This window comes from Chelmon rostratus, chromosome 20 (genome assembly GCF_017976325.1).
Source record: "Chelmon rostratus isolate fCheRos1 chromosome 20, fCheRos1.pri, whole genome shotgun sequence".
In the NCBI taxonomy this organism is placed as follows: Eukaryota; Metazoa; Chordata; class Actinopteri; order Chaetodontiformes; family Chaetodontidae; genus Chelmon; species Chelmon rostratus.
In genome coordinates, this window is record NC_055677.1 from 10,231,070 (window position 1) to 10,258,072 (window position 27,003).

Below are 27,003 nucleotides of genomic sequence, written 5' to 3' on the forward strand. Positions count from 1 at the left end.
TCTGGAGACTGAGAGGCTGCCAAAGAGATGAATGCATGTAATGTAGTCAAAAAAGAGAGAAACAAATATTCTTTGTATTGCTGATCTAGAAAAGGCCAAATGAATGGAGCCTAGATTATAGTACGCAATAGAGAATGTGGGAGTATATGAGTCAGGAAGCTCACGGTGAAGCCTTGCACTCCCTTGAGAAACTCAACAGGTGAAAGAGGCTGATATATTACTTTACTCTTCAAAGCAAAGACAGCTCATGAAGTTTGTGAAGACTTCTAACGCTAAACTATATTTGTACAGAGATCTGAGCAGCATGAGCCTGGAAAGTGCTAAATCATCCAAATGTCTGTGGGCTTTGTTTGATGACAAACTAACTTTCCACAGACAAAACTGCACAAGCCGAAGCCTTTGGGGAATCTTGTGAAGTCTGCTGCTCGACTCCCAGCTGATAGCAGCTGAAATGCACAAACCCAAGGAGGTTGTGGGCACTCAAATCGGATTTAAGATGTGAACCAAGACTGTAAAGACACGTCGTTTTCCAGCAAATCTCAGGTCGCCACGAAATGGAAAAACAGAAGTTTGCAGAAAGTTAAACAGCTGCAACTCCTGCAAGCAGTGTCTGACAGCGTCGTTTTCTGAGCTGCTGCCAAAGTCTGATGTGGATGGAAGTCTGCACCAGAATGTGTGATAGACCAGTTCTTAGTAACAATCTACCTTCACATCTTTACAAGGCCACAAGAGTGGAGAGACAATACCTGACATTTCCATAACCTGACAGATGTCCTTTATAGTGCGTAAGACAGGATGGAGGAGTTGTTGGGTTATTGTTGAAGTGACAAGAAGATATGTGAATTTGCATTTTTGGTGCTAGCAGAGCAAAGTACAGAGCAATGAGAAAACTCGCTGGGTCAACAAAGAAAACAGGTATTTAAAATGCTGATTGAGATTCTGGTCCTTCTGAATGAAGTTTGGACTTTAAGTGTTGCAGCCATCCTCTTTTTGTATTTTTCATTTTGATGCTGAAGTCAGCATAATAGGTTGGACTAACCAAGGGAATAAAGAGTGAAAATGCATATTATTTTAATTTCTAAATAATTTAATTTGATTTAAGGGCCGAAACATTTGGTTGGTTTGGATTGGTTTTAAAAATGACTCACATGCTAGGCAGTCACTATATACTGTATGTATAAGGATGGATGGATAAGGAAATATATAGGCCTAAGCAAGTAACATAAAGTGTTCAAAGGGCATATAATTAAAGTGTTCAATTTAATCATAATGAAAATGATGAAATAATCTCATACCTACTCCCAATAGGACCACCTAATGATTCTTGTGAACGCATCCTGTTATTAGTGGGCAAGGTGCATGCTTGATTCATGGTTTCTAATCAAATTTAATCTAATCTAATCTTCAATCCAATGTTTAAAATTCCGTCCTGCCACCGAGGTCGTTCAACCTTTTCCAACCTGGAGATGGCGGCAGATGCATCTGTGATCGTGGGATATTTGTAAAGCAGAAGAAGAGGACAGACGCCTGGGAGCGTGCAGCAGCAGCGGCCGTGCAGCATGACTTCAGTTCGCTCGGGTCTGCACGGCGGTCTGGTGCTCGTCATGCTGTCCTTCGCGCTGTCACGGAGCGTCTGCCAGGTTGTTGCGGAAGCGAGCCGCAGGTCTTCACCGGCCTTCGGTTCAGTTTTTCGGGCTTTTACGACCTCAAGTCCTACATGCGGAGAAGCATCCGACAGCGGTAAAAAGACACACATGTGTATTTCCTGGCGTACAGACAGCTGTATCCACGGATCACCTTTATGGCCCTGTCATAATCCTGCTGGTCTGCGTGCCGCAGACTTTATCGTGAATTCTTAATCTACTGAGGGTCATAATATTCTTTATTATAGTGGTGAAATGTCGTTTTCATTGTTAGAATAAAATCATATAACCTCATTACTGCAGCCGTTTAAAGCATTACGAGAGGCTGCCTGTGATAACGCTGCCTGCCACTGGTGGAAGTTAACCGCACTCACTCACACACTGTACTTGAGTATAATTTTGAGGTTCACTACTTTTACTTTACTTGAGTATTTTTCATTTTCTGCTACTTTATGCTTCTACTTCACTACAATTCAGAGGCAAATATAATACTTTCTTACTCCAGTTATTTGATCATTTAACTTACTTTGCAGATGGAGATTAATAACACTGAAAATAAACACCAAATAAATAATGATGTGATATTACAGGGTGAGATGAGACTTGATTGACCCCTGCAGGTGCATTGCTACATTATAAAGAAATTGAAATTATCCCCAGCTGCAGTTTATTGATAGAGGTGATAAAGGAAACATGTTTGTCTGGTACATAAAGCAGCAACAATCACATCATCATTGTTTTTGTTTTGTTTTTTAACTGGAAATGAAATGCAAAAATCACCATTCCCTAAAGTTATGACTCAAACTCACAATATCAAAATCACCATAATAAGATGTAATTATTATTATTTTATTTTTTTTTGCCATATCGTCCAGCCCTAACCTGTATCCGTTGCAACTTTAAAGTGATGTGCACACGAATACAACACAACAGGGCCATTCTGCATAATAAGTACTTTTACTTTTGGTACTTTTAAGTAAAAAAATGAATGCATATAGAATATTTTTACCCTGGGTTTGTACTTTTACTTAAGTAAATAATCTGAGTACTCCTTCCCCTGCTGCTGGCAGCATTGTCAGACCAAATTCACTGAAGAATCCAGTGTTTTTCATGTGACTGTGTGAAACAGAGAGTTTGGTTGACTCTGGCATTTTTGTTTCAAACTGACAACAATGCTCCGTCAGCAGGGAAAGCTCTAGTTTATCCTCACAGCAGAAAACAGCAGCACTGAGCAGCACTAAATTAACACAGGTTACTATCATAATGGATGGTGAGTTCATAGGTTTTTACAGGCATCAGTGAAAAGGATTGAATTTTAACTTCATCTGAAAATGTTGTCCCTCATGTTTCCACCTCAGCTTCGGTGGTGAGCTACTCGCAGCTGAAGACCATGCTGTCCAACCATGATGTCCAGCTGTTCGATGTGAGAAATCCTGAGGAGTACCAGGCTGGACACATTCCAGATGCTGTCAACATCCCACGTAAGTGCTCACACATGTACAAAGTGCGAAAAGGGTGGCTTTCTGTGGGTACTTTCTTTCATACTGTGTTTGAATATCAGTGGGCAACCTGGAGGAGTCTCTGAGGCTGTCCCCAGAGCGCTTTCAGCAGAAATTTGAAGCGAGGGCTCCGGGGAAGAATGATGACAACATCGTGTTTCACTGCAGAAGCGGCAAGAGGAGCTCCACAGCGCTGGACATCGCCCGTCAGCTGGGATTTAGCAAGTAAATAACAGCAGATGCACCTGCATACACACATGAAACATGTCCATCCAGTAGTCCAGCTATTACATGACCCATTTCCGGTGAGCTTCAAACTGAGAGGGCAGTTATTACCTAAAGAGCAAACAAATGTGACTCCACTGTTTAACTCTCTGCATGAAAATCCAAACAAATTTAATGAAATGTCAGTCATGTTAGATAATGCAGACCCTGCTAAACCATACAATGGGCTGCAGCGGACCTGGCCAGCACTGTAAATGGCACATTTCGTGTGTTGTTATTTAATTATTAATCAGTCCTGCTGCGGCTGGAGTCCAGTGTCCTCGGATGCTGCTTTGGTTTGTGGAACACCGGATGACCTTTTAGTAGAAAAACAAACAAAAGCGACTCGAAACTAAGCTCTCCCCTATCTGCTTCTTTTTTCTCAGGGCGAGACATTATAAAGGAGGCTACAGTGAGTGGGCAGAGCGAGAAGGCAAATGAATCTGAATTCTGCACTTTAGTTGCACATCTTAATTAAAAACAGAGCTAATACAAAACTGCAGAATATAAATGAAAGATTACACACCTGTTACTCTTGAGCAACACTCAGTTACAGTTTTCTGTCATATGGACTGTTAATAAGTTACAATTCAGATTCTGTTTCTTCACAGCTAAACACCACTTCTTTGCCATGTTACATTATTTTTGCTACTGATTCAGCCCTGTCGACAAGGTTTACCTGCTGTGTATTCTTTTTATCCTGTGTGAAGACATGTGATTCAGGACAAACTGATGAATGTGAAAGTGCTTGAGATGATTAAATTATATGAAGATTTCAACATGGCTTTGTACACCTTTTGGCTTTTGTAGTTAGGATCTAAAAAAAACAACAGTGTGCTTTAACCACTGGGGTTTGGGACATAGTTGCAGTTTCCAATTCCTTACTAATTGTATACAGTATTGTGTGCACTGTGTTTTAGAGCTCCAAATCATCCTAATCAACAAATATTCTGATAATTGTTACATTACTTCAGTCGCTTTCCAAGCAAAAAATTCAAAAGTTCTCTGGTTTTTGCTTCTTCATTGTGACGATTTACTGCTTTTCTGTGTACTTTATGATAGTAATGCACACATGTTCGGGGTATGAGCATTTGGTCAGATACATCATGAAGGACATTTTTCTGTGTTTTCTGTCATCTAGAAAGGAATTAGATGAATCAATAATAAAAACAATCATTAGCTGCAGTGATGTGATATATTAAACTGTTTTAGCCCTGAGCGTACAAGAAATCAACACGCTTAGCTGATTTATACTTACCATGTTTACTGACTGCACACTCAAAATTCAAGGATTTTTAAAAAATATACACACAGACTCTTATGAGTGTAAGATGTTTTATGACCTTTCCACTGTTTCCACGCTCATACATGCACACTCGACACCTGCTTTGTGTTGGATAAAAGCATTTCAATCTCTGAGCCAGTAGATGGCAGCAAAAAGTCAACCATCTCTGAAAACATTTATTTCCATTTCCGTCCTTAATCATTATTGGAGAATGCCCTCTCAGGCCTGACCTTCACACTGGTCCTGGTCTAGACAGGTATAGATCCTATGAGTAACAGCTCTGAGAGCAGCTGCCAAGAGCCCAACCGCACAAGGTCCCTACATCCCTCATTCAGAGGGAAAGCAGATCCCACTTCATTCAGATCCCACTTCATTCCTCACCTTTCTACCCTATTATCGGGGCTATTTGCAAAAGTGTGTGTGTGTGTGCGTGCATGCGTGCGTGCTTGCGTGCGTGACGGAAGCGAAAGGGTTGTAATGATGAGTTGATCCTCTCAGTGAAAGGAGTTTGGAGGTGCTTCTGTTCAAAATCACCTTTATTTTTTTCATGTTTTAGTCTATATAATAAATCACTACGTCAGTGAGGAAAAAGCCCTGCCAGAAAAACTATACACTTCAAGTGGTTGCCAGTCATGTGGGAGAGACTAAGATTAATTGTCCTGACTATTGCATAAATGGACTGCATGGGAAATCTGGATTTATTGGACATGTTCTGTTTGAGCAGAGAAACCACTGCACTGTAATGTCGTCCAAAGTCAAAATTCAGCGTGCTGTGAATATCTCACACCATCACTTCTGTCAAGTTTCAGATGTATGTAATCACGCCAGCTCCAGCGTGTATTAGGATTCTCTTCAGTTCTGCGCAGCACGGGAGATATTTGCCAGCTTGCTGCTGTAGAGAAGAAGGATAGGTCAAATTTCCAACGAGCACCAAGGGCATTTGGACACTTTTTACATTAGTAAAAATACAAACTGACTGCAGGTCGGTAGTGAAAAATGATCAGCTGGTGCAGTTTGTCAGCTGCTGCGGTTACATTAAACTGGCCATCAACCTCAATGCACTTTATGGGAGGCTTTGTAATGTGAGGCTGTGCATCTGCAGCCATTTAAGTATAATAATATGTGCAAAGATGAGCTATGTGGTCTTCATCTACCTCCCAACTGGCAGATTAATGTAGAGAGCGACACCACCCATACATTACAACTAAGTGCCACAGAGGGTCCTGTTTCTCTAATTTTGACAATAAGATTGGACTGATTCATAGAGAAAATAACAAAAAAACAAAAACCCATCTCTCCTGACACTTCACATTGGTTTGGTCCAGATCTCATTTATTTGTTGTGAGGCTGCTCCTTCAGGGTTTATTCCTCTTATCCGAGAATGCCATAGCACAATGCGCCACGGCTGGGAATGTGAGATATAAGACAAGCTATTCCAGGTACTTTTTATCTGCAGCCTACGTGTGTGTGCATGTAGTGTGAAAGGGGGTTGGAAAGGGACTCATAGGGTGCCAGAGCCACAATGGCGAGTCTGTCTATACATTTTTTTTCATGCGTGGACCCAGACTGACCTAATTTACGCTCTGTAGATCTTACTGGTCCCATTTTATGAGGCCAACATTAGGCTATTTTTATGCCGAATGTCACTTCCAGCAAAGCACGACCCAGACTGGTTCAGGGTCACGCTGAAGAACACAGCCATGGGACAGGATTGTAGCACAACTGAAGCATTTGTATCATTATTTCAACGAAATACTGAAGTAAAAAGGATATACTATAATTACAAATGGCTTTTTTGTTGTTGTTGTTGTAATAGGCTTGTGGTTAAGGTCATTTTCTTTCGCCACCGCATCACTAAACGCGCAAACGGAGACACCTGACGTCTCCGGCACGCGCGCGCGCCTCCGGTGTGGCTGCAAAAAGAAGAATGATAATTAAAAAAAGAAAAAAAAGTCTCACTGCGTGTTACCTGGCGTCACGGAGCAACTTAGCTGTGGGGGAAGTACGCGAGTGCGCCGCGGGTTCATCTGTGAGAGCTCACCATGTTCACATTCGCGTGTGCTCAATGGCACCGCGCGCTCCTCCCGCTCTCCTCGCGGACCTGGACGCGACGACAGGATAACTTTTACCTCTGCACGGATGGTGCTTTTCCTCGATGGCATCTGATGAATTCTTCACTGGTAAACACTTAACAGGTATGTAAGTCTGTTCACTTTGTTTGGGGAAAAAAGCAAGTGGAGCAGCATTAAACTCCATTTTTGAAATGCGTTCCTTGTTTCTGCTCCATGTTTTTGTGCCGTCAATTAAATTCTTATCTGCTGCTTTGTCTGTTAATGGTTTCATTCAGCGTGTGCTCTGATGTGTGACCATATGTGAAACTCGTTTTTTGCGTAGTTATTCCCTTTTGCAAGTGGGTTTGACCCCAATCTTTCTGGAAGCGTAATTGTGAAGCCTGATAAGGTGTGCTATCACGAGCTTTAATTGAATTTTATCATTAAAGTATGACTCCCGCAAATTAATATACCCTGGCTGCTATAATAAATCAGTAGCTGTCAGTTGGGTCGTCTCTGTCTGCATAACCAGCAGTTATGGTACCCGCAATTATTTTACTATTTATATTCTGATAATGTAACTAAGTACATGCGCGCGCGTGCATGTCAAGGGTCCAGTGCCATTTCACACACACTCGCAGCAGGTCACAGTCCTGCACACTGAGACCAAGTGAGCAGGATCAGGTGGTAGTTAATATGTTAGGGAGGTCTGGGGAACCAAAGAATGAGGAGGGAAAATCAGTTTCAATTAGCACTTGATCTACAAGTATAAGAAAGCCATTCACTGGAGCACTGTGCGACCTTGTAGGCTGTCAGTGCCCTCATACTAAAAATGTGTGTGTGTGTGTGGCTTTATTCCTCATGACCTGTCACATTTAATTTTGCCATAATCTCAGTGTTGCACTCCCATTAGGAGTTTTCAAGGTGATTGTGAGGTATCAGTGGCTGTTGTTTCTTTGCTTCTTCAGATTCTCTAGTGGGCAACCATATGATACCGGAGCCACAGAGGAACTGAGAGGAATTATAGACTGAGGAAATCTTTAAAAGCTTCCTGGGTTTGAGCCAGATCTAAAAATGGCCCCAGCTTCCCCGTGTCTTTCTCCCTGTTTCTGTCACAGAAAGGGGAGGGAGGAGCTGAGTAAGACGGATCAGTTTGTTTTAACATCTAGGCACAGGTGTGAGCATCACCACAGCACTGGTGTTTGGATTAGGGCCAGATGGGGAGGATTGGGAATAAATGAGAGGGAGGATGGAGTGCAAGGAGCAGAGCCCGGCACCAGAGCCAGCCGGACCTCTCAGGGTGGCTGCACTGACTTATTACTCCTCCCTGATGAGCTAACCTTACCGACACCACTCAAAGGCACACTTCCAGCCCCTCATTAAAGTCCCCATTTCTGCTTTGCAGTTTCTGTTGCTGTTTTATGAAAAGCATTTACAGGAGGGGATTCATATGAAGGGCTGACTGGAATAGTCATAAAGTGATTACACTATCAATGAAGTTGCTGTTAAGAGCATGCAGTTCTGCTGAGTCTCTATGCAGGCTGTCTTTATGGGAGCCAGTGAGCTGTATCCTGAGGAGGCATCAATATGTGCTTCAATTTTTCATTCAGGAAAAGTGCACCACGTGTGCTCGCATAGAGCTAACAAGACTGATGTGCACCACTGCTGGGATGCATTTCAGCTTTCAGTTTTATTTATCTGTTCGTCTGACAACTGTTGCTAGGAGCCAGATGCTTCCCAGTAGTCCTCTCACCTGAAATCATCCCACCACCATCATCTGATGGCCAGTCTGCTGCAAGTTCATCTGACTAATGAGACGTGAGAAATCTTACAGTGTGTCTGTCAGAGGGAGTTGGAGCACATGCTGGATGGGTTAACACCAAACTATGCTCTTTTCCTTTGGCAGGTCTGCCAAACATCTCACCTCCCATGCCACCGGGACGCCTCCATGGCGATGTTCAGCAGTGCAGAGAGGCCCTGGAACGAATCAGACGGTCTCGGATGGGACGAGAGGAATGAGAGCTCAGAGGCATGGGGGCAGGATGAACGTAACTACTACGCCATGCTGTACTCCCTGCTCATCCTGGCCATCGTGTTTGGAAACGTGCTGGTGTGTCTGGCTGTGCTCAGGGAGCGTTCCCTCCAAACGACCACTAACTACCTGGTGGTCAGCCTGGCTGTGGCCGACCTGCTGGTGGCATCGCTGGTCATGCCTTGGGCTGTGTACCTGGAGGTGAGGAGGTCAGGGTGTCTGTATTTATAAAACTCCAGTGTGATTGATCCGGACTAGAGGTCCCCATCCTCTTGCCTGACGAACGGGGGTACATCACATTTCATTTCGTTCATTTCAATTTATTTCAAAGTGGATGTTAAGTACCACAACATACAATTGGATATTGTTAGAATAATCCTTTTTCAAATAGTTGAATTGCTGGTGTTTAGGTTGGTTTCGTCAAGTTTGCATTTCCACCAACACTTGGAGATCAAGCAATTTATGCACTAGCCTACTTTAAGACATTCCAATCATTACTTTTAGCTGTTTCAACTATTTATATTTTACTTTTAGCTAATTTAACGCCTTTCAACTGTTTGATCATTACTGTCAGATAACTGTTTGAACTGTTTAGCCATTACTTTTAGTAATTTAAGCTAGTTAACATAAGATAACTATTTCAACCATTCCTCCATAAATTTTAGCAAACACGTTAAACTGTTTATCCATTAACTGAATATTTCAACCATTCATCAGTTAGCTACTTTTTCAGTCATTCATTTGTTACTTTTTGGTAACTATTTCAACCATTCATCCGTCAATTTAGCTAATAGTATATACTGTTTATCTATTAGCTAACTAATTCAACTGTTTATCAATTAGCTGACTCAGTCAACTGTTTATCGATTAGCTAAATATTTTAACTTTTTATCCATTAGCTAATTAATTCAACTGTTTATCCATTAGTTTAATATTTCAACTGTTTATCCCTTAGCTAAATATCTGAACGGGAATCAATAGGGAATGAGAATTACTGAGCATTCTGGGGCAGCGCCGCCATTTTTTGGAGGATCACTTACTAGCTGTTTTTATCAATGTTGCCAGTCATTTGTCAACTGTCATCTGTCAATCGTTTATCATCAGAAATATATAAACTACACACAAAAGACAAATGCCCATAGAAAAAGAAGCTCTCCACAGAGGGAAAGGAGTGATACATTAGTTCATGATAGGATTAGCTTATGTTATGCTAAGTGAACATTAAAAAAAGGCTAGTCATGCATAACTAAGCTATGCTATGCATTTTATCCTGACTTTTAGTTATCTATTTTAACAATTTATTTTTTGCCAATTATTTCAACTGTTTATCCTTTAATTTGAGGTAATTATATGAATTATTTAACCATCACTTTTGATGATTTTTTTCACAAGTTTATGCATTAGTTGCAAATAATTGTGACTTGTCTGCTTTCTCGCTAACTGTTTTTCATGCAATCTCTTTTGTAAAACTTGGCCTTAAGGTATTACAGCTGGCAGTTTACTGGTAATTATGGTGGTAAATTCACTGAAGATCAGCATCACACTATTTGCAGTCCTAATTGGATGTTTAGGCTATTTTCTCCCCTAAAGAAAAGTATGTGAATCTGGTTTTTAATCACACCCTCAATTATTCTGCTTAGGCTACACCCTGGTAGCAGCTGCAGAAGTTGCCTACTGATTGTGTTACAAGTGCCCCTGGTTGGAAAGCACTGATCTAGAGCTCTGAAGCAAAGAAGAGTAAGAAAGAGGAGAGTACAGAGGATGTGGAAGAGATGCAGATGCTTGGCAGTGAGCGAGGAGCTGACACTGCAGAGGGGAAGAGAGGAGAGGAAAAAAGGACAGGAAGTTGTGATGGAGACAAAGTGGACTTTTGCACCGAGAAAAGGAGCTGGAGTCAGGAGAGAAAGGATGAGTGTCATTTGGAGCTTATTACGTGGTGAAAACTGTGTGGGTGATAGGGAGAGACTAATGATGATGAAAGGCAGTTAGGTAGTGCTTCACTATTCATGTAGATTATGCATTAATGCTGAGGAACATATTGAATATTAACAAATAATGACTTCATCTGTTTTGGGTAGCTGGCTGAGCTTCAAATTACAAAAAAACCTGTGAATTTCATTTTTGTCAAACCTCTGTGGAGACAAATTGCTCTTTATTGTTGTTTTTACTGTTGCTGTTAATGTTCATTCGCGCTTAACAGATTATTCAAGTGTGGCATAGTTCGTCTGCTAATTGTTAATATTCTCAGCTTCCATCCTTGTGTCACTTGCTGTTCAGTAGCTCCATTAATTGTAACGGCGCACATGACCTGCAGGCATCTGCTTTTCATCAAAGTAATGCACTGCACACTGAAAATGAACTGCAGAGCCGTCTACAGGCCTGTGTGTGTGTGTGTGGAAAAGCATCCTCAAAGCTTGGGGCTGCAGAGTGTATTTCTCAAGGGATGGTGTTTGCCCACATGAGATCTAAAAATCATCTGGTTGAAGTCCAGTTTACTTTAACACGGAGCCACCCTGCTGCCTGAAGTTTGCTCTCTGTCAGCAGAAAGCCATATTTCTCACAGTGTGCAGGAGCTTCAACGGCAGCTCCACCACAGAGAATGTTTTCAAGACACTCAGTGAGCAGAAGCAGACAAAGTAAAGATGATTATATCCTGTGACAGGTAAATTAAGGTAGCCAGGAACCTCAGCGGGATTCAGTCATGAGTTTGACTTCCATGCGAGCAGTCATGCTGTAAGAGCATGTGCTACATTTTTCATTTCAGATTCAAAGGGGAGATTTTCAATCCAACAAGGAAAAGATCTTTAAAAGATAGCACGACACAAAGGAACAATATGCATTAATGTAGCAGGAATGTAATGGCCAGGAATATCTTGGATAAGGCTGGGAAAAACCATATTAGCTCAGAGTCGGGGGGAGAGAGATTTACAACTCCCAACACTGGCACTGCGAGCTCCATCACCCTGTGAGCTCTAATCTGAAGGACAGGGGGATTAGCTTGTTGTGACCAGAGGGTTGCTGGTTTGCTTCTGCAGGCGAGTCATGGCACAGTGACTGAGTATCTCTCTCTACCATAGGTACTAAATACGTGCCCTTGAGCAAGCCATCTAATCCCTGGATGGTGCAGTTGATATATGACTTGTACTTAAGGGAAGTGTTTGCACTGGCAGCAGTGACTGAGCACTAGGTTTCCACAAGTCATCCTAAATGATGTTGCTCTCCCTCAGCAAAAGCGTGGCTACAGACACAGCTCCATACTCCTCTTTCAGGTCCAGATTTGATCAGTTTTATTATTTGAAATACAGTAAGATCTGACAGAAAACACAGCATTACATGATACAAATGTACTTAGTAGTCTCAAAACTAAAGTTCACTATGATCTCCAGCTGTTTCCTCATGATTTAACCCAAAACATCCTGCAATTTTTTTCTTAATGGAAAGCAGTGGAAACATAGGTTCTCTCCCTCTAACAATCCAATATCTCCTGCCCCAGTGTCCTAACAATTGCTGCCCCTGCTGTGTCTTTTTACTGAGACATTTACAACACTTCACCGCTGTGACAAAATTGATCACATACATTCATACACAGTCAATGTGAAGTGTCTGCAGAGGCATCACCATATTCCCACAATGTGCACACAATTCAATATGTTCCCACATATTTGCCTCAGTCTTTTCCTCTCAGTCTCTGTGGGGGTGACCGAGTACATACTGTGTACATGCGACGGACTGTATATAATGTATTAATGTTTCTATAATTGAGAAGACCAAACGTCTAGTTTTGGGTTGGAAAGTGGGTTACGGATTGCAATTAAAGAGCTACTGTGGGAATTTAGCACTAAGCTTCCATAAAGTTAAAGATTTGCAAGAGAGTTTAAAAATGCATGTAGCAGCAGTATCATGATTATTATCCCTACACTGTCCCAATTCTATGCTACAAACTAATTGCATGCAGTTTACATATACTACACTAATTGCCGTAGACTACTGTTTCTGCAGTAGGTACATAAATAAATCATCACACTTTACCTTTTTTTGTTTTCTAAGGTTTCTATCTCACCACTGCCTGCAATTTGTTTACATTTTTTGCAGAGCAGCTCCTCCATTTGTTTTGCACAGTGCATTGGGGATCAATAGCGTGCATCAACACCACACTCATTAATCCAGCATTTGTTAATAAGTCCTAACTTTTTAAAGTATATGTGAATATGCCATAAACCCAAAACGTGCTTAGAATTAGTATGGAGTATGGAATCTGGGCACAGTGCTAGTCTGGGTCCCAAAATGCTGGTTACTACACTTGCCACAATGTAAGTGAACAGTATATTTGATTACACCATCCCTGCCTGCTCAACGTCCGCATCCTTCAAATTGAATGCCCCCGATTCGTGTCAGGCAAAACGAAGCAACCCTGATGATGTGCCAGTGACATCAGCTGGTTCATTTCCTCAGACTTGACAAAGCTCCTGCAGAGCCACAGAAGACATTATGCAGCTGTTTCCACATGCTGAGCGCCACAAACCATGACAAGTAAACTGATTTTTATGTGTAAAATTGGTGGAGAGCTGTTTTAAAAGAGGAATTACTATAAATGGGTCTGGGCTGAGGTTAGGTTATCATTGGGATTTGTGTTAAGGTTAGGCATGTTGTGGGGAGCTTAGCTTAAGTTTGTAAATGAGCAGAGTAATAAATGTTTCCACATTAGTATCCATAAAAAAACAAATGTGTTGCTTTCAACTCTGGTCTATGAGAGAGAGATTGCTGTCTATTTATGTCGTGTGTGTGTGTGTGTGTGTGTGTGTGTGTGTGTGTGTGTGTGTGCATATTCCCATGTGTCCCTGCCGCCTCTCTGTGTAGGTAGGTGTATATTCCCAGCTCGGATTTAAGAGATTCAGTACTCAGGCGATGGAGGCTGGATCCCATTTATCTTTGTCAGACAGTTATTGCCAGGCATTATGGAGCCTAAGTGAAAGCCTGTCGGTCTGAGCAGGACTCTGCTGGGGGTGAGGGGTGGAGGTGGAGGGGATGGTTGTGGGTGTCATTGTTTTATCTTGGGGTTAATGTCCTCTCTGAGAGTTGTAAACTCTCTTGAGGACAATTAGATTGACACGCTCACTTGATTCTGCTCCTGTTAACAACATTATGTTTGTTGTCCGTCACGAAACACTTTACCATGTCGAGCACCTGTGAAGAGCTCATTTGCAAAAACAGATAAAAGCCATTCTTAAGCTGAATAAACCAACACCAGTTTGATTGATCTTTCTTTGATTGTGCAATAAAAAAAATCTGATTTAGGAAAAGTGAAAAACAACATATCTTATGGAAACAATTGATATTCCCCGGAGTGGACAATAAAAAAAACGTGATTTAGGAAAATAAATCAAAGCGGAGATAACTGTTTTTCCAAATGAACCCTTCAAGTGCTGTATGTTGAACATATTTGCTGCTTCATGCATAAATTTTGCCTAATGAATATCCCTTTTAGCAGAAATGCTTAAATGTAATATACATGGGTGAATGTGGTAGTGTTCTTCCAGCTTGCCTTTCTGTCACATGTGCGAGTGTGTGCGCTCATGTGTGCACCCGATAGGTGTTTCACACTTCACGGTGAAGAAGGGGAAGAGAAACGTGAGCATTGTTAATATGCCTGTCTGTCCTGTGCAGGTGGTCGGCGGCGCCTGGCTTTTCAGCCGGCTCTACTGTAACATCTTTGTCACGCTGGATGTGATGATGTGCACCGCCAGTATCCTCAACCTGTGTGCTATCAGCATTGACAGGTGAGTGTGCAGCGTGTGCGTGGGGATGGGTGTCTGTTTACCGTCTTGCTGCAGTTGTTGTGTGTGACTACAGATGTTGCCACGACATCTCGAGAATAAATGTCATCCGTGTGAGATTTCCATATTTCAAGGTCTTATTATATATTATATTCTTCTGTACAGCTCACCTCATAGAAATTTCAAAACTTCCTGGAGAAAGACGCTATTTTCCCCATTTGGATACATCCTCTTGATAAATGCATGTATTGTGTGTGTCAGCGGGTGACAGAATGAGAGGCAGTGAGGAAGGCACATGAAAGAAGAGATTTTGTGTAAACTGTGTGTTTTTGATTGGCTGTTCAACAACTGCTTCTCGGATATGTTTACTTCTAATTGCTGCGCATTTGTCTGCATTAACGCAGGAGGAGCTGTGCTTTGCCATCAGGTTGAACCTTTCCTGTAGATGTGAATCTAGTGTTTACATTATTTATTTGCTCAGTTTTCTTCTTGTATCACAGTGAATATTTAATGGCTCTCAAGAGGCTTTGAACTTTCAACCCGCAGGCCTCAAGAGTTCAACTATGCAGAATCAATAAAGCACTACAGCACGACCTCAGGTGTTCTGGGAATGTATTTGTCCAGCATGTGTGCAGGACCGAGTCCTCCTCTTGTTTTCCAATAGAAGCATAAGATGCTGGTGTCGTCATGTACAAAGCTCAATTGCCAACAGGGCAAAGCAACAGCTTCACAGGAGCCCCAGAAATCACTGGTTTACTGTGCATTTACTGATTTTAGGTAATTTGATTAATTGCAAATTTGCAAACGGATTTGCACCTCTTCAGTACTAGAAGAAATGGGTGGTCTGATTATATGCCATATAGAATGTGAAATGCTCATTTTAACACCTTATTATTCCAATTTATCAAATGACAGTGTGAAAACAATGTGACAATATGTGAAAGGGGTCACTCGTAGTGATGAACCTATGGAGAATTATCACCTGAATCTGCACCTCCCCTCAGCTTTACAGAGCTTTATAGCTCGTTCAGCTGTCCAGCCCACAACCTAACTGTTTGATCCACTGTCCTCACTCTCATGGCACTGTTTTTGGCTGTAGCAGGCAGCTGTTTTCAATGAAAAACCTCTTAAAAACTCTCTGTACACAAACGGCAAACAGACATAGCTGGAGACTAGCTGGTGAACACAGAGGAACATTTAGCACCTAACGAGCCAAACATATTCCTCAGGAGTTGGTGGTGACAAAAAACAGAGCAAAAGGAGAGTTAATATCAGATAGAAACGCACCTACTCCAGGAGCTGGATGTGTAAATAAGAAGCTGTTTGTACTTAAAAGGTGATGATGAATGTTGTGTTATTGCATCTTAAATTGCCACACATTTATTAATACACACACATGAAAAAAAACTGCAGCCAAGACTGGGTCTTAATGGGAACTTAAAGGCAACACGGTACACACACAATGAAGAAATGGGGCCCGCAAACAGGTTAATCATGTCGTAGTCGTGTACAGTAAGACTTAATGTACTGTTACATGTCTGGTAACACATTTGGCCTGCAGCGTTTGTTGCATACGGTACATCATTTGCTACTAAGGGCTGAAGCCTTTTGGAGGCTTGTGGCTGTCAGTGATTGATGATTAGATGAGTCCACAACACTGCTACAGTATCACCCGCTCTGTGAGGTGCTAAAGCAAAGAGAAGCACCAGGGGCTTTCTGTCACTGATAGTTTATAATACACCCGCCTACCTACCTTTTTTGACAGCATTGTTTATTTATAAGTTCATAGCTATCGCTGCTGTGATAGCAGGGAAGATTTGTCTCCAGTTAAAAGGAAACGTCAGACCAGGCGACTCAGACGCAGCATAAATACACCAAAAAAAGAAGTTTTTGCATCAAACTTGAAGGTGAAGTGTCTTTGCGAGAGTATTTACAGCATAGGTCATATTTTGAGGGGTGACTCGGAGCTGAGGAGCCTTGTTTTCATCCTCAACTAAAAGTATAACTTAAAGCAGCACTTGATCAATAAATCATGTAAATTATGTTTTACCTCTCCACTCTCTCGTTTCTGCTTTTATTCAACCAGACAACAACATGACGGGAGGGTAAAGAGAGTAACGCAGGGAGAGAAGAGTATTTTTAGTGAACGCCTGTGCTCCGGGTTTCGCCCTGTGTTTTGCCCAGAGAGGGACCAGTGTAATTAGTCTGATGAGGATAAACAATCATGGCAGTTATCTGGCTCTAAACAACATAACATCACATCCATTTTGGGTTGGGGTCCAGCATAATTGGATGCTGCATCTGAGCCACTGCTGAACCCAGTTTTCCCGGGCTCATTATACACTCTTGGCATATAGTGTGCTGATTAACTCTTAAATCAAAGCTCCACTAGGTTTATTGCTGAATACCCAAATTGTTTTGAAATAGAAATGCCTGCTTTGCTGCTCCATTGTTGGTCTTTATGTTATCCGCTTTCTCTCAGCAGTGCATTTCTTGGCATCCCCAAAGACCAGTTCTTTTCATGCTTTTTTTCCACCTCTAATTATTCCCTTTTACTGTACACGACTATTTCAGCACTTTTCTCTTCACTCAAATGTCACCACCGATCCCCTGTGCACACATTTTCAAAGCTTGACGGACTCTAATTTGTGTGTGCGTGTGTGTGTGCAGGTACACTGCAGTGGTGATGCCCGTCCTGTACAACACCACCCATCGCTCCAGGAAGAGAGTTTTTGTGATGATTGCCACCGTGTGGGTCCTGGCCTTCGCTGTCTCCTGTCCCCTGCTGTTTGGTTTCAACACCACAGGTCAGGTCGACAACACTTTGAATAGGTCTTTCTTTATAGATGCATCATAGCGAAGATTCAAGTCGGCCAGAATGCAGAATAGAACGCAGAGCAGGAATTTAATCCCAATTAAATTGGGATTTAAAGGTGCACTCCACCAATTTAGCACAAGTCAATTTGCTAGTCGTGAAGAGTACTGCAGCACCCAACCTCTGATCGTGTTGTGTAATGTCTCCTGTGACTGTCAGCTTTGTCAAGTCTGAGAAAATAATGATGAGAACTGACACTTCAAACTTCACATACAAACTGGAGCCGCTGAGTTTGAAAGACATGTGCGTGTACCAGGCTGGGACCATTAGTGCGTAACGCAACAGAAGAAGCAAATTTATACTTTATTAAGCTATTTAAATGCTTTGACTCCAAGGTTAACTGTGGCTCTCCAGTCGCAGATGTTGCATGAAGGCAATGTCAATGTTTAATTTTTGAATAATGCATGCATTGAATTCTGGTTAAATGAAGTTGCTGTAGGGGCAGAGATGGTGTCATATACCACAAGTCTCTCTTTGAGGCGTGCCCACGGGATTATTTATGCTCTACATAATTGAAAATTTGCTCTGCTGACAAAATCACATCTTCTGTATTTGGCCAGTGTGACGTGGGAACGAGAAGAATCATCCACCGAACAATAAATGGACTCAAAAATGCGGGAGACATCACTAGTCGCCTTTTAATTTAAAAACCCAGCAGCACAGACGCATGACTGCACGCACACAATGAAGCGCATTAGTCTGACACAATGTAAAGCTACTCACAGAGATACAGGCATTTGGTGGAGTCCACTTACAATCAATGCATAACAATGGATGGTGATTGCAGGAATCCCACTGTTTTGTCAACAGGCATCAGTATTGGAAGGAGGGACCAGTGGGTTCACATCACATCCAGAATCCTTCAACATCCCTCAAAAGAATCGAAATGAAAAAGGCAGCTTGACGAGACAAATACAGTATAAGTACCAAACAAAATGGCTACATAATTAGAAACTGAGAGTGGTTAGAAATCTCTCTGTGTATTGAGATCTGTGGAATTGATCCAGGGGAACATCCAGGGAGAAGCAAATCACTTCAGTTTGTTCATGCCATTCACATGCAGCGTGCGTTTATCAGCTGTGGTCAGAGCACGTCATTCTTCTCAAGCTCCAATTTACAGCACTATTAGCGCACTTGATGGATATGTATAACACTAGAATTTTCATTGAATGATTAGTCTATATACTATCATTATCATGTCAAATGGCCTCCTATCCTGAATTTATGGTGCAATTATCATCAAATCAATCACCCCTCCACCGTACAGCAGTGGGTGTATGTGTGCAGCAGCGTGCAATTCAGTTTTAATGCAGAATATGAAAGAGGACAAGCCATCGAGGTCATTTTCAAAATGGAGAGCATGCGTCAGGGTCAGAGGTTGGCTGTAAATCACACCGACTGTCTCTTTTATTATCCTGTGATTTTGAGAGTGTTTTGCATGATGATATTTCCTTTTTGACTCAGATGACCCCATGGTGTGCTCCATCTCCAACCCCGACTTTGTTATCTATTCCTCGGTGGTGTCCTTCTACCTGCCGTTTATTGTCACTCTGCTGGTCTACATTCGCATCTACGTCTTCCTCAGGATGAGGCGGAAGAGGATCACCTTCGGCCAGGCCAGCGGAAAGGTGCAGCCAGGCTTAACTCCACCCTCTGTGGTGAGACACTTCATTTTTTGGTGTTGGCTTTTCACTATGTCGAGCAAAGCTTCTGACGAATGCCTGCGTGTCGAGTAGAAATGAGGCAGAAAGGCAGGAACAGAAGCCAAAATGGCGAAAAAGCTAATACCGTGTGTGTCTGGATTTCCTGAATTGCACAACAGTTTACATATCGAGACGCTGAGAGGAAAGCCCGATATTGGAAACACACTCAAACAAGTGGGCATATCAGGTGTACTTTAACAGGTAGCTTGTAAGTACGCAGTAAGTGGATCTACAGGCCTATTAAAGTTTATTTTCTGACACAGTTGTACATTTGGTAACATTTTATAACCAGGGTACAGATCATGTACTTAATTTATTTAATGCATGAAATAATGCAGGATGTATCATGAATTCCTATTTCTCACCATTAACAAATGATCTAGTCACTATGACTTTATCTGATTTATCTGAAAGGTTTCTTCAGGACCATGAATTTTCTCAACCTCTGTGATTAATAAAAAATAGCTTCATATTTTTATAAGAAAAGACCCAAAATAAATGACTAAATAAAAACAAACGACATAGTCACACTAGAAGTTTTGAAAACTCTATTTTGCTCTGTCTGCCACGCTTTCCCTGAAAGCATCATCATCTCTCGCCTCTGTTACAGACTTATTAATGGCTTGACTATTGATCACTCAACAACCAGAGAGAGTTTTGACATCCCGGCAATCAAAGTTGACTTAACAGCGTATAACTGATATCTAAAACACTTTAATAGATGTTTTTTAACCTTAAAAAGCCATTATTTACAATTAATTATTAGTTATCCAGTCATCTACAGACCAAGATAAATACCATTATCCACCATTATCAATCCCTCTAGGTTTGATGATGTAGAGTCACAAATCCATAGTGGCCAGGCTCAGAATAGTGCTGACATTTTCTTTAGCTCCTAATAAGCTGCTTCTTTGTAGCCCCAAGTTTTTCTCCTTGCACCATCCTTATATTTCTCATGTAGATACAGTCTCCCTGCCACATTCACATTTGCTCACATTATGCATACTCAAAACGACTTGCAAATTACATTTCACCTTTACGTGGCACCTTTTCTGTTGGACGCGCTCGCCTTTCCTTTTCCTTTTACGTGCACATACCTCGCCAGCAAAACCTCCTGCAAAGCCTCATAACTGGTTCAATTAAAGTATAAAAATACAGCTGCTGTCAGAAACTCTGAGTAAAATTGGCCAAGAAGAAGCTGTTTTTCTCATGGGCATGCATTTTTATAAGTCACAGGTAAATGTGGTCAGAGGAGTCATCAGAAGAATCTCAGGAATATAATTTTGCCCTAATACGAGAGTAAATGACTTTTCGTGAGGCTGCTCTGTAAATGTATTGCAGCAGCCTTTCAGATGATCACAGGTCAAAGGTGAAATGTAAATGTATCGCACGGTTCTTAATCAGCTGACCAGGCTGTAAAACTGAAGCTGTTCCTAATCAAAATGGCTCGAAATAGTACATTTAATCAGGAACTTCAAGCTCATTAGCACAGCAACATACCAGTGTTAGAGGAAAATAACAGAAGAGAGAAATACAAACAATACATACGTAAATATGTGATCACAAAATAAAACTTAAATCAAGACAGCTAAAGAAAGAATTGTTTTAAGATGTGTTTTAGATAGATAGATAGATAGATAGATAGATAGATAGATAGATAGATAGATAGATAGATAGATAGATCCGAATTTAGTTTTCAACCAGCTGTCAGTTCTTTGATCACATCCATCACTCTAATATTTGCCCTAGTTAGATCTATCATACAAATGATGGCTTTATCTTTTCACCGCGGGCAAGGAGACATCAGGTCACGAGCTGTGCATCTACCCTATTTTTAAAATATTGTGTATTAAAAGACGTTGATAATTCAAGTCAGTAGCTTGACCGGCTTTGGCATATCCAGGGGCTTCCAGTGTAATGTGGCTGGATTCATTCCACTCCATTTTTCCCCTTCAGTGCACACAAATCCACAGTGAAGTCCTCTATTTTAACAGCAGGTTACAGATAATTGGTTGTGGTTGAGCCCCAGTTTGGGATCTCATCCGTGAGTGGAGACACCCGTTGTAAGATAAAAGCCCTGGAGGAGTTCAGGCTGAGAGAATTATAATGGAAAAATGTTTTGAAATAACATAATAGGGCTCTGACTCAGTCAACTGAAGGAACATATGATATGAAGTTGGAGGCTTTCAGTTTTTTTCTGCTTTCAAATGCGGCTATCTTTATGTCTGACCTTTAATTGAGTCGCACAGTGTTTACTTCAGTGGTGAAAGTGACTGAAAATATAACAGAAGTGAATCCTCATTCCCTTGATGTAGTTTCTCTGTGACACTGAGCGAGATTTGTTTGAAGCTTAATAAATACATCCTGTGAGTTGAATAGAGATGAATCAGTGTGTCTCCAGGTGGAATGCAGAACACATTCTGCACCTGTAGCTTGATGGGGGATGTGTGCTGAGATAATATTTTCAATCTTGAACTTCCCTCTGCTCCCCTAGGAGACTTGTCTACAAGAGGAGACTCCCAAGGCAAAGCAAGACCTGTCACCTATACGGATTAAAGTGGTAGGTGTTCTTTTCAACCAGAGATCCAACACAACCGTGAGATTCTTCAATTGATTTTTTTTTTTTTTTTGCAGTGCTCCAGTTTTGCTGAACGCAGTGCACCCCAATGCTTGACTAGCTCTCTGTATTGACCGTGTTGCCATATTGTGACATGGTGGCACGCGAGGCCGTTCTGTTTTGACATTTTCATGCGAGCGTGTCCGTGCACATGTTCATGCACGCTTGGGATTTCCGTTCCGGTCCGCTGTGTAGTTGCTGCCCAGAGGTCTGAGAAGGAGCTGGAAATTGTGATTCTGGCAAGTGGCTTCTTGTCACCTGGTCAATAGTCAGCTGAGCAAAGTCTGTGGGTGACGCACTGCAGCACCTGCGTAATCCACAGACTTGTTCAAATGCAGCGGGAATAACAATGTGTAATTTTTCCCCTGCGGAGAATATGTGATGAGATGAGTGTGTGAGTGAGAGAAGACTGAAGATTTCATGTTTCTGGCCATATTGCACAATACTGAAAACTGATGCTTGTTATTACTCACTGCAGCTGTATTTGTTAATGTTTCAAAAAGTGGAAGTATTTGCTGGTAAGAGAGGTCAATAAACTATAAAAATGTAAATATTGCATTCACAGGTGATGCACATGTGCTGCAGCTGCATTAATGTGCGCTGAATACTAATTGTGTATCTGCGATTTAAAAACTCAGAGTGGAGGAAGAGCTTTGCCACCACTTTTAGCCATTAACTCCAACGTTCTGAGCCCTACTCACCACTTTGTTGGCTTACTGGAGTACCACTCAGCTTCAAACATTTTCCACACGAGGTTAAAAACAGGATAAAATAAAACTAATCTGTAGAGGTAGAGCAGTGAACTGTGATCTAATTCAAACGTTAAAGCAGCAATGATGTTTTTGAAAATTGGGGCCAGTAGACCAAGCTGACAAGACATCATTGACACAACATCACCTTTTCAAAATTGTGGCAGACAAGTTAGCCAACAGTTAACTATTTACACCTGACAAGTCCATTATTCACTCCTTGACCAGTTTGCCAACTCCTCACTCTCAGCTCTCACTTTATGCTAAATTATGAATCACCAGGTAGCCGCTAACTTTGTCTCCCTTTTGATGCTCATCAGGTAGCATGCAGCACTGTAGGCTTATCAGAGATTTTTCTGCTGGACTTTGCTTCTTGTTGGAGTTAGTGACAGTAAACCAAAATGTGAAAGATGGAGGTCAGACAAAAGGAAACAGTAAGATGGAAACACGGATAATTCTGATGCTGGTTCGTCCCTACAGCTGACACCTTTCACAGTGGATCCATTGTTTATATAAACATAGTAATTACTGCAGCTTTAATGACATGACATTTTATCACATTAAATATGATCGCATATAATTCAACGTTTGTGCTGATTGCACTGTATCTCTCTCACTGCACAATTTGCCAATAATCACCTCTCTTTTGTCCGGACAGCAGGGTGTAGAGCCCTCAGATACCTCCAAGCCCAGCCTGCTGTCAGGGTGCCTGTGGCGCAAACGGCCAAAGACGGGACCTGTGGAGAACTCTGTGCTGCCCCAAGTGGACACACACAACTGCTGCAGCATCAGCCACGCCTCCTGCGGTCGCACCGAGCTGGATCTGGAGCAGGAGCGAGGGGAGGAGGAGGAGGCGGAGGGGAACAGCCAGCATGGACAGCCTCCTGTCAGGATGAGCTGCGAGGTGAAGGATCTGTCCAATGGACGAACACACACGTCACTGCGGCCGGTGCCTCATTCTCATAACAACAATCCACGATTCAGGAGCATGCACGCACGGGAGAAAAAGGCCACTCAGATGCTGGCCATTGTGCTTGGTGAGTGGAGACTGTCTTAAGTGGGATAAGATGAGGAAATGAAAATGTAAAGGTCATGGTAACACTTCATACATGCACATTTACAGATGCAATATACGACAGGGCTACTTAGTCCATTTTTATTTTTCCTGAGTTTTCTGCCAAATGCACCTGGTCACCTGTACTGCGTTCTCGCCTGCCCACGATGGCACCAGCACATTTGCTTACTCCGTGTGCATTTTCTGCATATTTTGCAGAGGCACAATAAATCAAGATGCATGTCAGAAAAAAAAATGTCTGGCTGGCTTTGGGTTCACAGCATGTGTCCAGACACACGCTGAAGCTCCTGACACAGCTTCCACACGCTCCAATTATCAGCCAGGTTGCTAGAAGCCTGGACAAGTTAGCTCTGGCACAGCATACGTCTCGCTGACAAAAATGTAATCAGAGGTGTCTGATTTCACTACAGCGACATCAGTGACAACTGTGGCACACACATACTGTAGAAAATCATCTCAGCGTGGCCCAGTTCCCATCTGCTTTTCAGCCAACTGACCACTGCTTTGCTCTGATGTTGTAACCCCAATTATAGTGCTCAAATTTAATGAGTGTTTCAACTGTGCTGCGGTCATTTATACATAATACATTACGACCTGTTGGCTGCTGCTTGGTATATTATGTGATTTCAAGTATTGCATATGAATACCACACAAAGTACAGGTTAATTGGGAAAGTTGTATTAATTGACCCTTCACTAAGCCAGTGGCCATGCTTATCAAGCTTTTTTTATTCTAGCACAACACACGCAGTTTTCAAAGATAACAGTAGATTTGCCATAATTTGACATACCAAAATAGCTGCACACGTTAAACTGCCTTAAAACTAACGCTAAAGCTAAGTACAAAGGCAGCATCCTCACCAGTTAATGATAACATTAGAAGATGATATAAAGAATCAACTTTGTTCATGTATTACAGGGTAGAGCTGGTTAGGCTTAGTATTATAGTACAGAATAATTAATTAAAAAATTGATTTTGCAGTGTTATTTATTCTAACGACACAGGTTAGATTTATACTCAAAAAATGATGTTTACTTTTACAATGATTTTAGGAAATTTTGGGTAACAAGTTTGGCTAAAAACCTCCGTAAACGTTGAACGTAACTCCACATTGAGATAATGTACATTAATTATTATACATCATTAGCCAGTTGTTGGCTTTGGAAGTAACCCTCGGTTACTGTCGTTGGCAAGTTAGCTGAGCATGCTAGCATTTATAGCTTATATTAAGAGCAGACACACTGTTTATTCTGCTTTCTATATGCAAATGGGTTTTCACCTATAACCCCACATAATAATTAATATAGCTAATGACTACATTTAATACGGAATTACATATTAATGTTGCATACATTATTAGCTAACTTTAGAAGTATTACCTGGTCACAAGCTGTTTGTAGTAAGCTAGTTAGCCGAGCATGCTAGCATTTGCAGCTTATGCTACAGGAGACACTGTTTAATCCATTCCTTACAGTTTTGCTCTTGTGTTCTTGGTTTCCTCCTCTCTCCATATGTCTCTGCTGTCTGGCTGCTCCAGGGGTGTTTCTCATCTGCTGGCTGCCTTTCTTTGTGACTCACATTCTGAACACCCACTGCAGGACATGCTACGTGCCTCCCGGGCTTTACAGTGCTTTCACCTGGCTGGGCTATGTCAACAGTGCCCTAAACCCTGTTATCTACACCACCTTCAACATCGAGTTCAGACGGGCCTTCATCAAGATCCTCAGCTGCTGAGGGGGACGGAGTGCCAGGAAATTAAAATGGAAATGAGGCTGTGCACTCATGCTACAACTCCGTCGTGGTGCATGTGGTAGCAGTGACCACAGCTGTGCACTGGTCATGGTCATGGGACACAAACCTGCGTTTGTGTGCAGGAGTTTTACAATAACAGCAAGGTGAGGCAAGAAAAAAGAACAGATGCTGGTGTGCAATAAATCAAACAAAAGAGGATTTTTACTCCTAAACAGACTCAAACTTTTGTTTCTCAGCAGAGCCGAGAGTCCTTTTCAACAGTATTACTCCTCAGATAAGACTTACATTTTCACATGCATACAGTCTTAATGACAGCACAAGGTGTTGAACTGTCTTGTGAATATGTCTTGTACAGTATAAGTACTGCTCGTTCCAATCGAGGTAAGTTTCGAAGCTCTTTGGCACAACAGTGGTGCATTAAAGCAGCTACAAGGACTTTTTAACCAGTTATGAAATGATCTCACTTTAATACTGATGCCTCTATACGACCTACATGAGCGAATAAGACCATCGGCGAGAAGCCTGGCTTTTTCTAAGATAAGATAAATAGGGGTTAATGTATAGTGAGCAGGTTCCTATTGAGAAATAGAATAGAATGACATAGGAGCCTGACGTGAATCTCTACGGCACAAGGCGGTGATGCTCATGGGAAATGCAGTGCTCGTTCTGGGAAGCGTTTTTCCTTAGGTACCGTCAAAATCGGCACAGAATCAAAGTTCCTTGTAGCTGCTTTAAGGCTGGCAAATTGATCGTCGAGCTGCGGGCCACTTCATCTTGAGCGCGCTGTGTGGATTAACTGATGTTACTCACCTCCCCCACTCACGCCCTCCTTCATAACGACCATCAGTTACACACCAGTGCATGCACAAATCAAATTTCAAGGGTGTTCACTTGAATGGTGCTGGAGGAACTGTATTGGTCCCTGCCAAGACTCACAATCATTTTGAAGATTGTCATATATATTGATGTGGAGGCATTGTGCTCAGTGTGGATTCATTAGAATTAAAAATGTGAGATATTGATGTAATGCACAGTAGAAACATTTTCAGTGTTTTTTAAAGGGATTGTTTATTGGCAAACCTTCCTCTGACTTAGAGCAGCCTGCTGGCTGTTCTAATGATGGCAGAGGCCATCATAACCAATCAAGCAGGATTGTAAACCAGGTGGCAGGCAGGTCTGTCGTGGACAGAACATTTACTGCAGTGTCTTGTAAATAATAATAAAAAAAGATGAAATGCTTTCCAGGCTTGCAATCATCTATCAATACACATACAGTACTACACAGCTCATGTATGCATGAGTGTGTTTTAATGTTTGCTGGTGATGGGAGACACCGAGAGATACGTACGGTGGATAAAAGTGGAGCACGAGAGGAGCCAAGCTGAGAAAACAGGATATTATGAAGGGCGAGATTTAGAGGCATAAAAGAGGTGCAACAATGACACCCCAGGAGGATGAATCTGGAGAGAAAAGCACAACAAGATAAGGGTCCACGGGGGAGCTGAGCAGGAAGGAATAAAGCCAAAACAGAATGAAATGAACTGAAAAAGCAAGGATCAAAGATGGCTGTAGGAGTAAAAAAATGAAGATGGATTGAGGATAGCTCAATAGCCGCAGGGATGAGAAGAAAGGGGGGATCGGTCTTTCTCTGCCTACATCTCAAGCACGCCTATATCTCTGAGAT

At 41.9% G+C, this 27,003-nt stretch overlaps 2 protein-coding genes across 2 annotated transcripts; both read left to right on the forward strand.

The window, feature by feature from the left end:
• Positions 1 to 1,589: 1,589 nt before the first annotated feature.
• si:ch211-161h7.8 (thiosulfate:glutathione sulfurtransferase) lies at positions 1,590 to 4,322 on the forward strand. The gene is made up of 4 exons (XM_041961853.1): positions 1,590 to 1,740; positions 3,002 to 3,124; positions 3,205 to 3,367; positions 3,793 to 4,322. The coding sequence occupies exons 1-4, from the start codon at positions 1,605 to 1,607 to the stop codon at positions 3,845 to 3,847; spliced, it is 477 nt and encodes a 158-aa protein (XP_041817787.1). The 5' UTR covers positions 1,590 to 1,604; the 3' UTR covers positions 3,848 to 4,322.
• A 2,508-nt stretch (positions 4,323 to 6,830) lies between these two features.
• Positions 6,831 to 25,423, forward strand: drd3 (dopamine receptor D3). Its single transcript, XM_041961392.1, has 8 exons — positions 6,831 to 6,886; positions 8,649 to 8,975; positions 14,439 to 14,551; positions 17,219 to 17,355; positions 18,888 to 19,081; positions 21,621 to 21,686; positions 23,154 to 23,529; positions 25,105 to 25,423. Exons 2-8 carry the CDS (start codon positions 8,691 to 8,693, stop codon positions 25,299 to 25,301), a joined length of 1,368 nt encoding a protein of 455 aa, XP_041817326.1. The 5' UTR covers positions 6,831 to 6,886; positions 8,649 to 8,690; the 3' UTR covers positions 25,302 to 25,423.
• The last annotated feature ends 1,580 nt before the right edge of the window (positions 25,424 to 27,003 follow it).

Bases quoted from the DNA above. Each gene is read 5' to 3' on its own strand.
- si:ch211-161h7.8 (XM_041961853.1), top strand. From the start codon at position 1,605: ATGCTGTCCTTCGCGCTGTCACGGAGCGTCTGCCAGGTTGTTGCGGAA. The intron at 3,125-3,204 runs GTAAGTGCTCAC...TTTGAATATCAG, and splicing joins AGATGCTGTCAACATCCCAC to TGGGCAACCTGGAGGAGTCT. The intron at 3,368-3,792 runs GTAAATAACAGC...CTTTTTTCTCAG, and splicing joins CGTCAGCTGGGATTTAGCAA to GGCGAGACATTATAAAGGAG.
- drd3 (XM_041961392.1), top strand. From the start codon at position 8,691: ATGGCGATGTTCAGCAGTGCAGAGAGGCCCTGGAACGAATCAGACGGT. The intron at 19,082-21,620 runs GTGAGACACTTC...CTGCTCCCCTAG, and splicing joins GCTTAACTCCACCCTCTGTG to GAGACTTGTCTACAAGAGGA. The intron at 23,530-25,104 runs GTGAGTGGAGAC...TGGCTGCTCCAG, and splicing joins GATGCTGGCCATTGTGCTTG to GGGTGTTTCTCATCTGCTGG.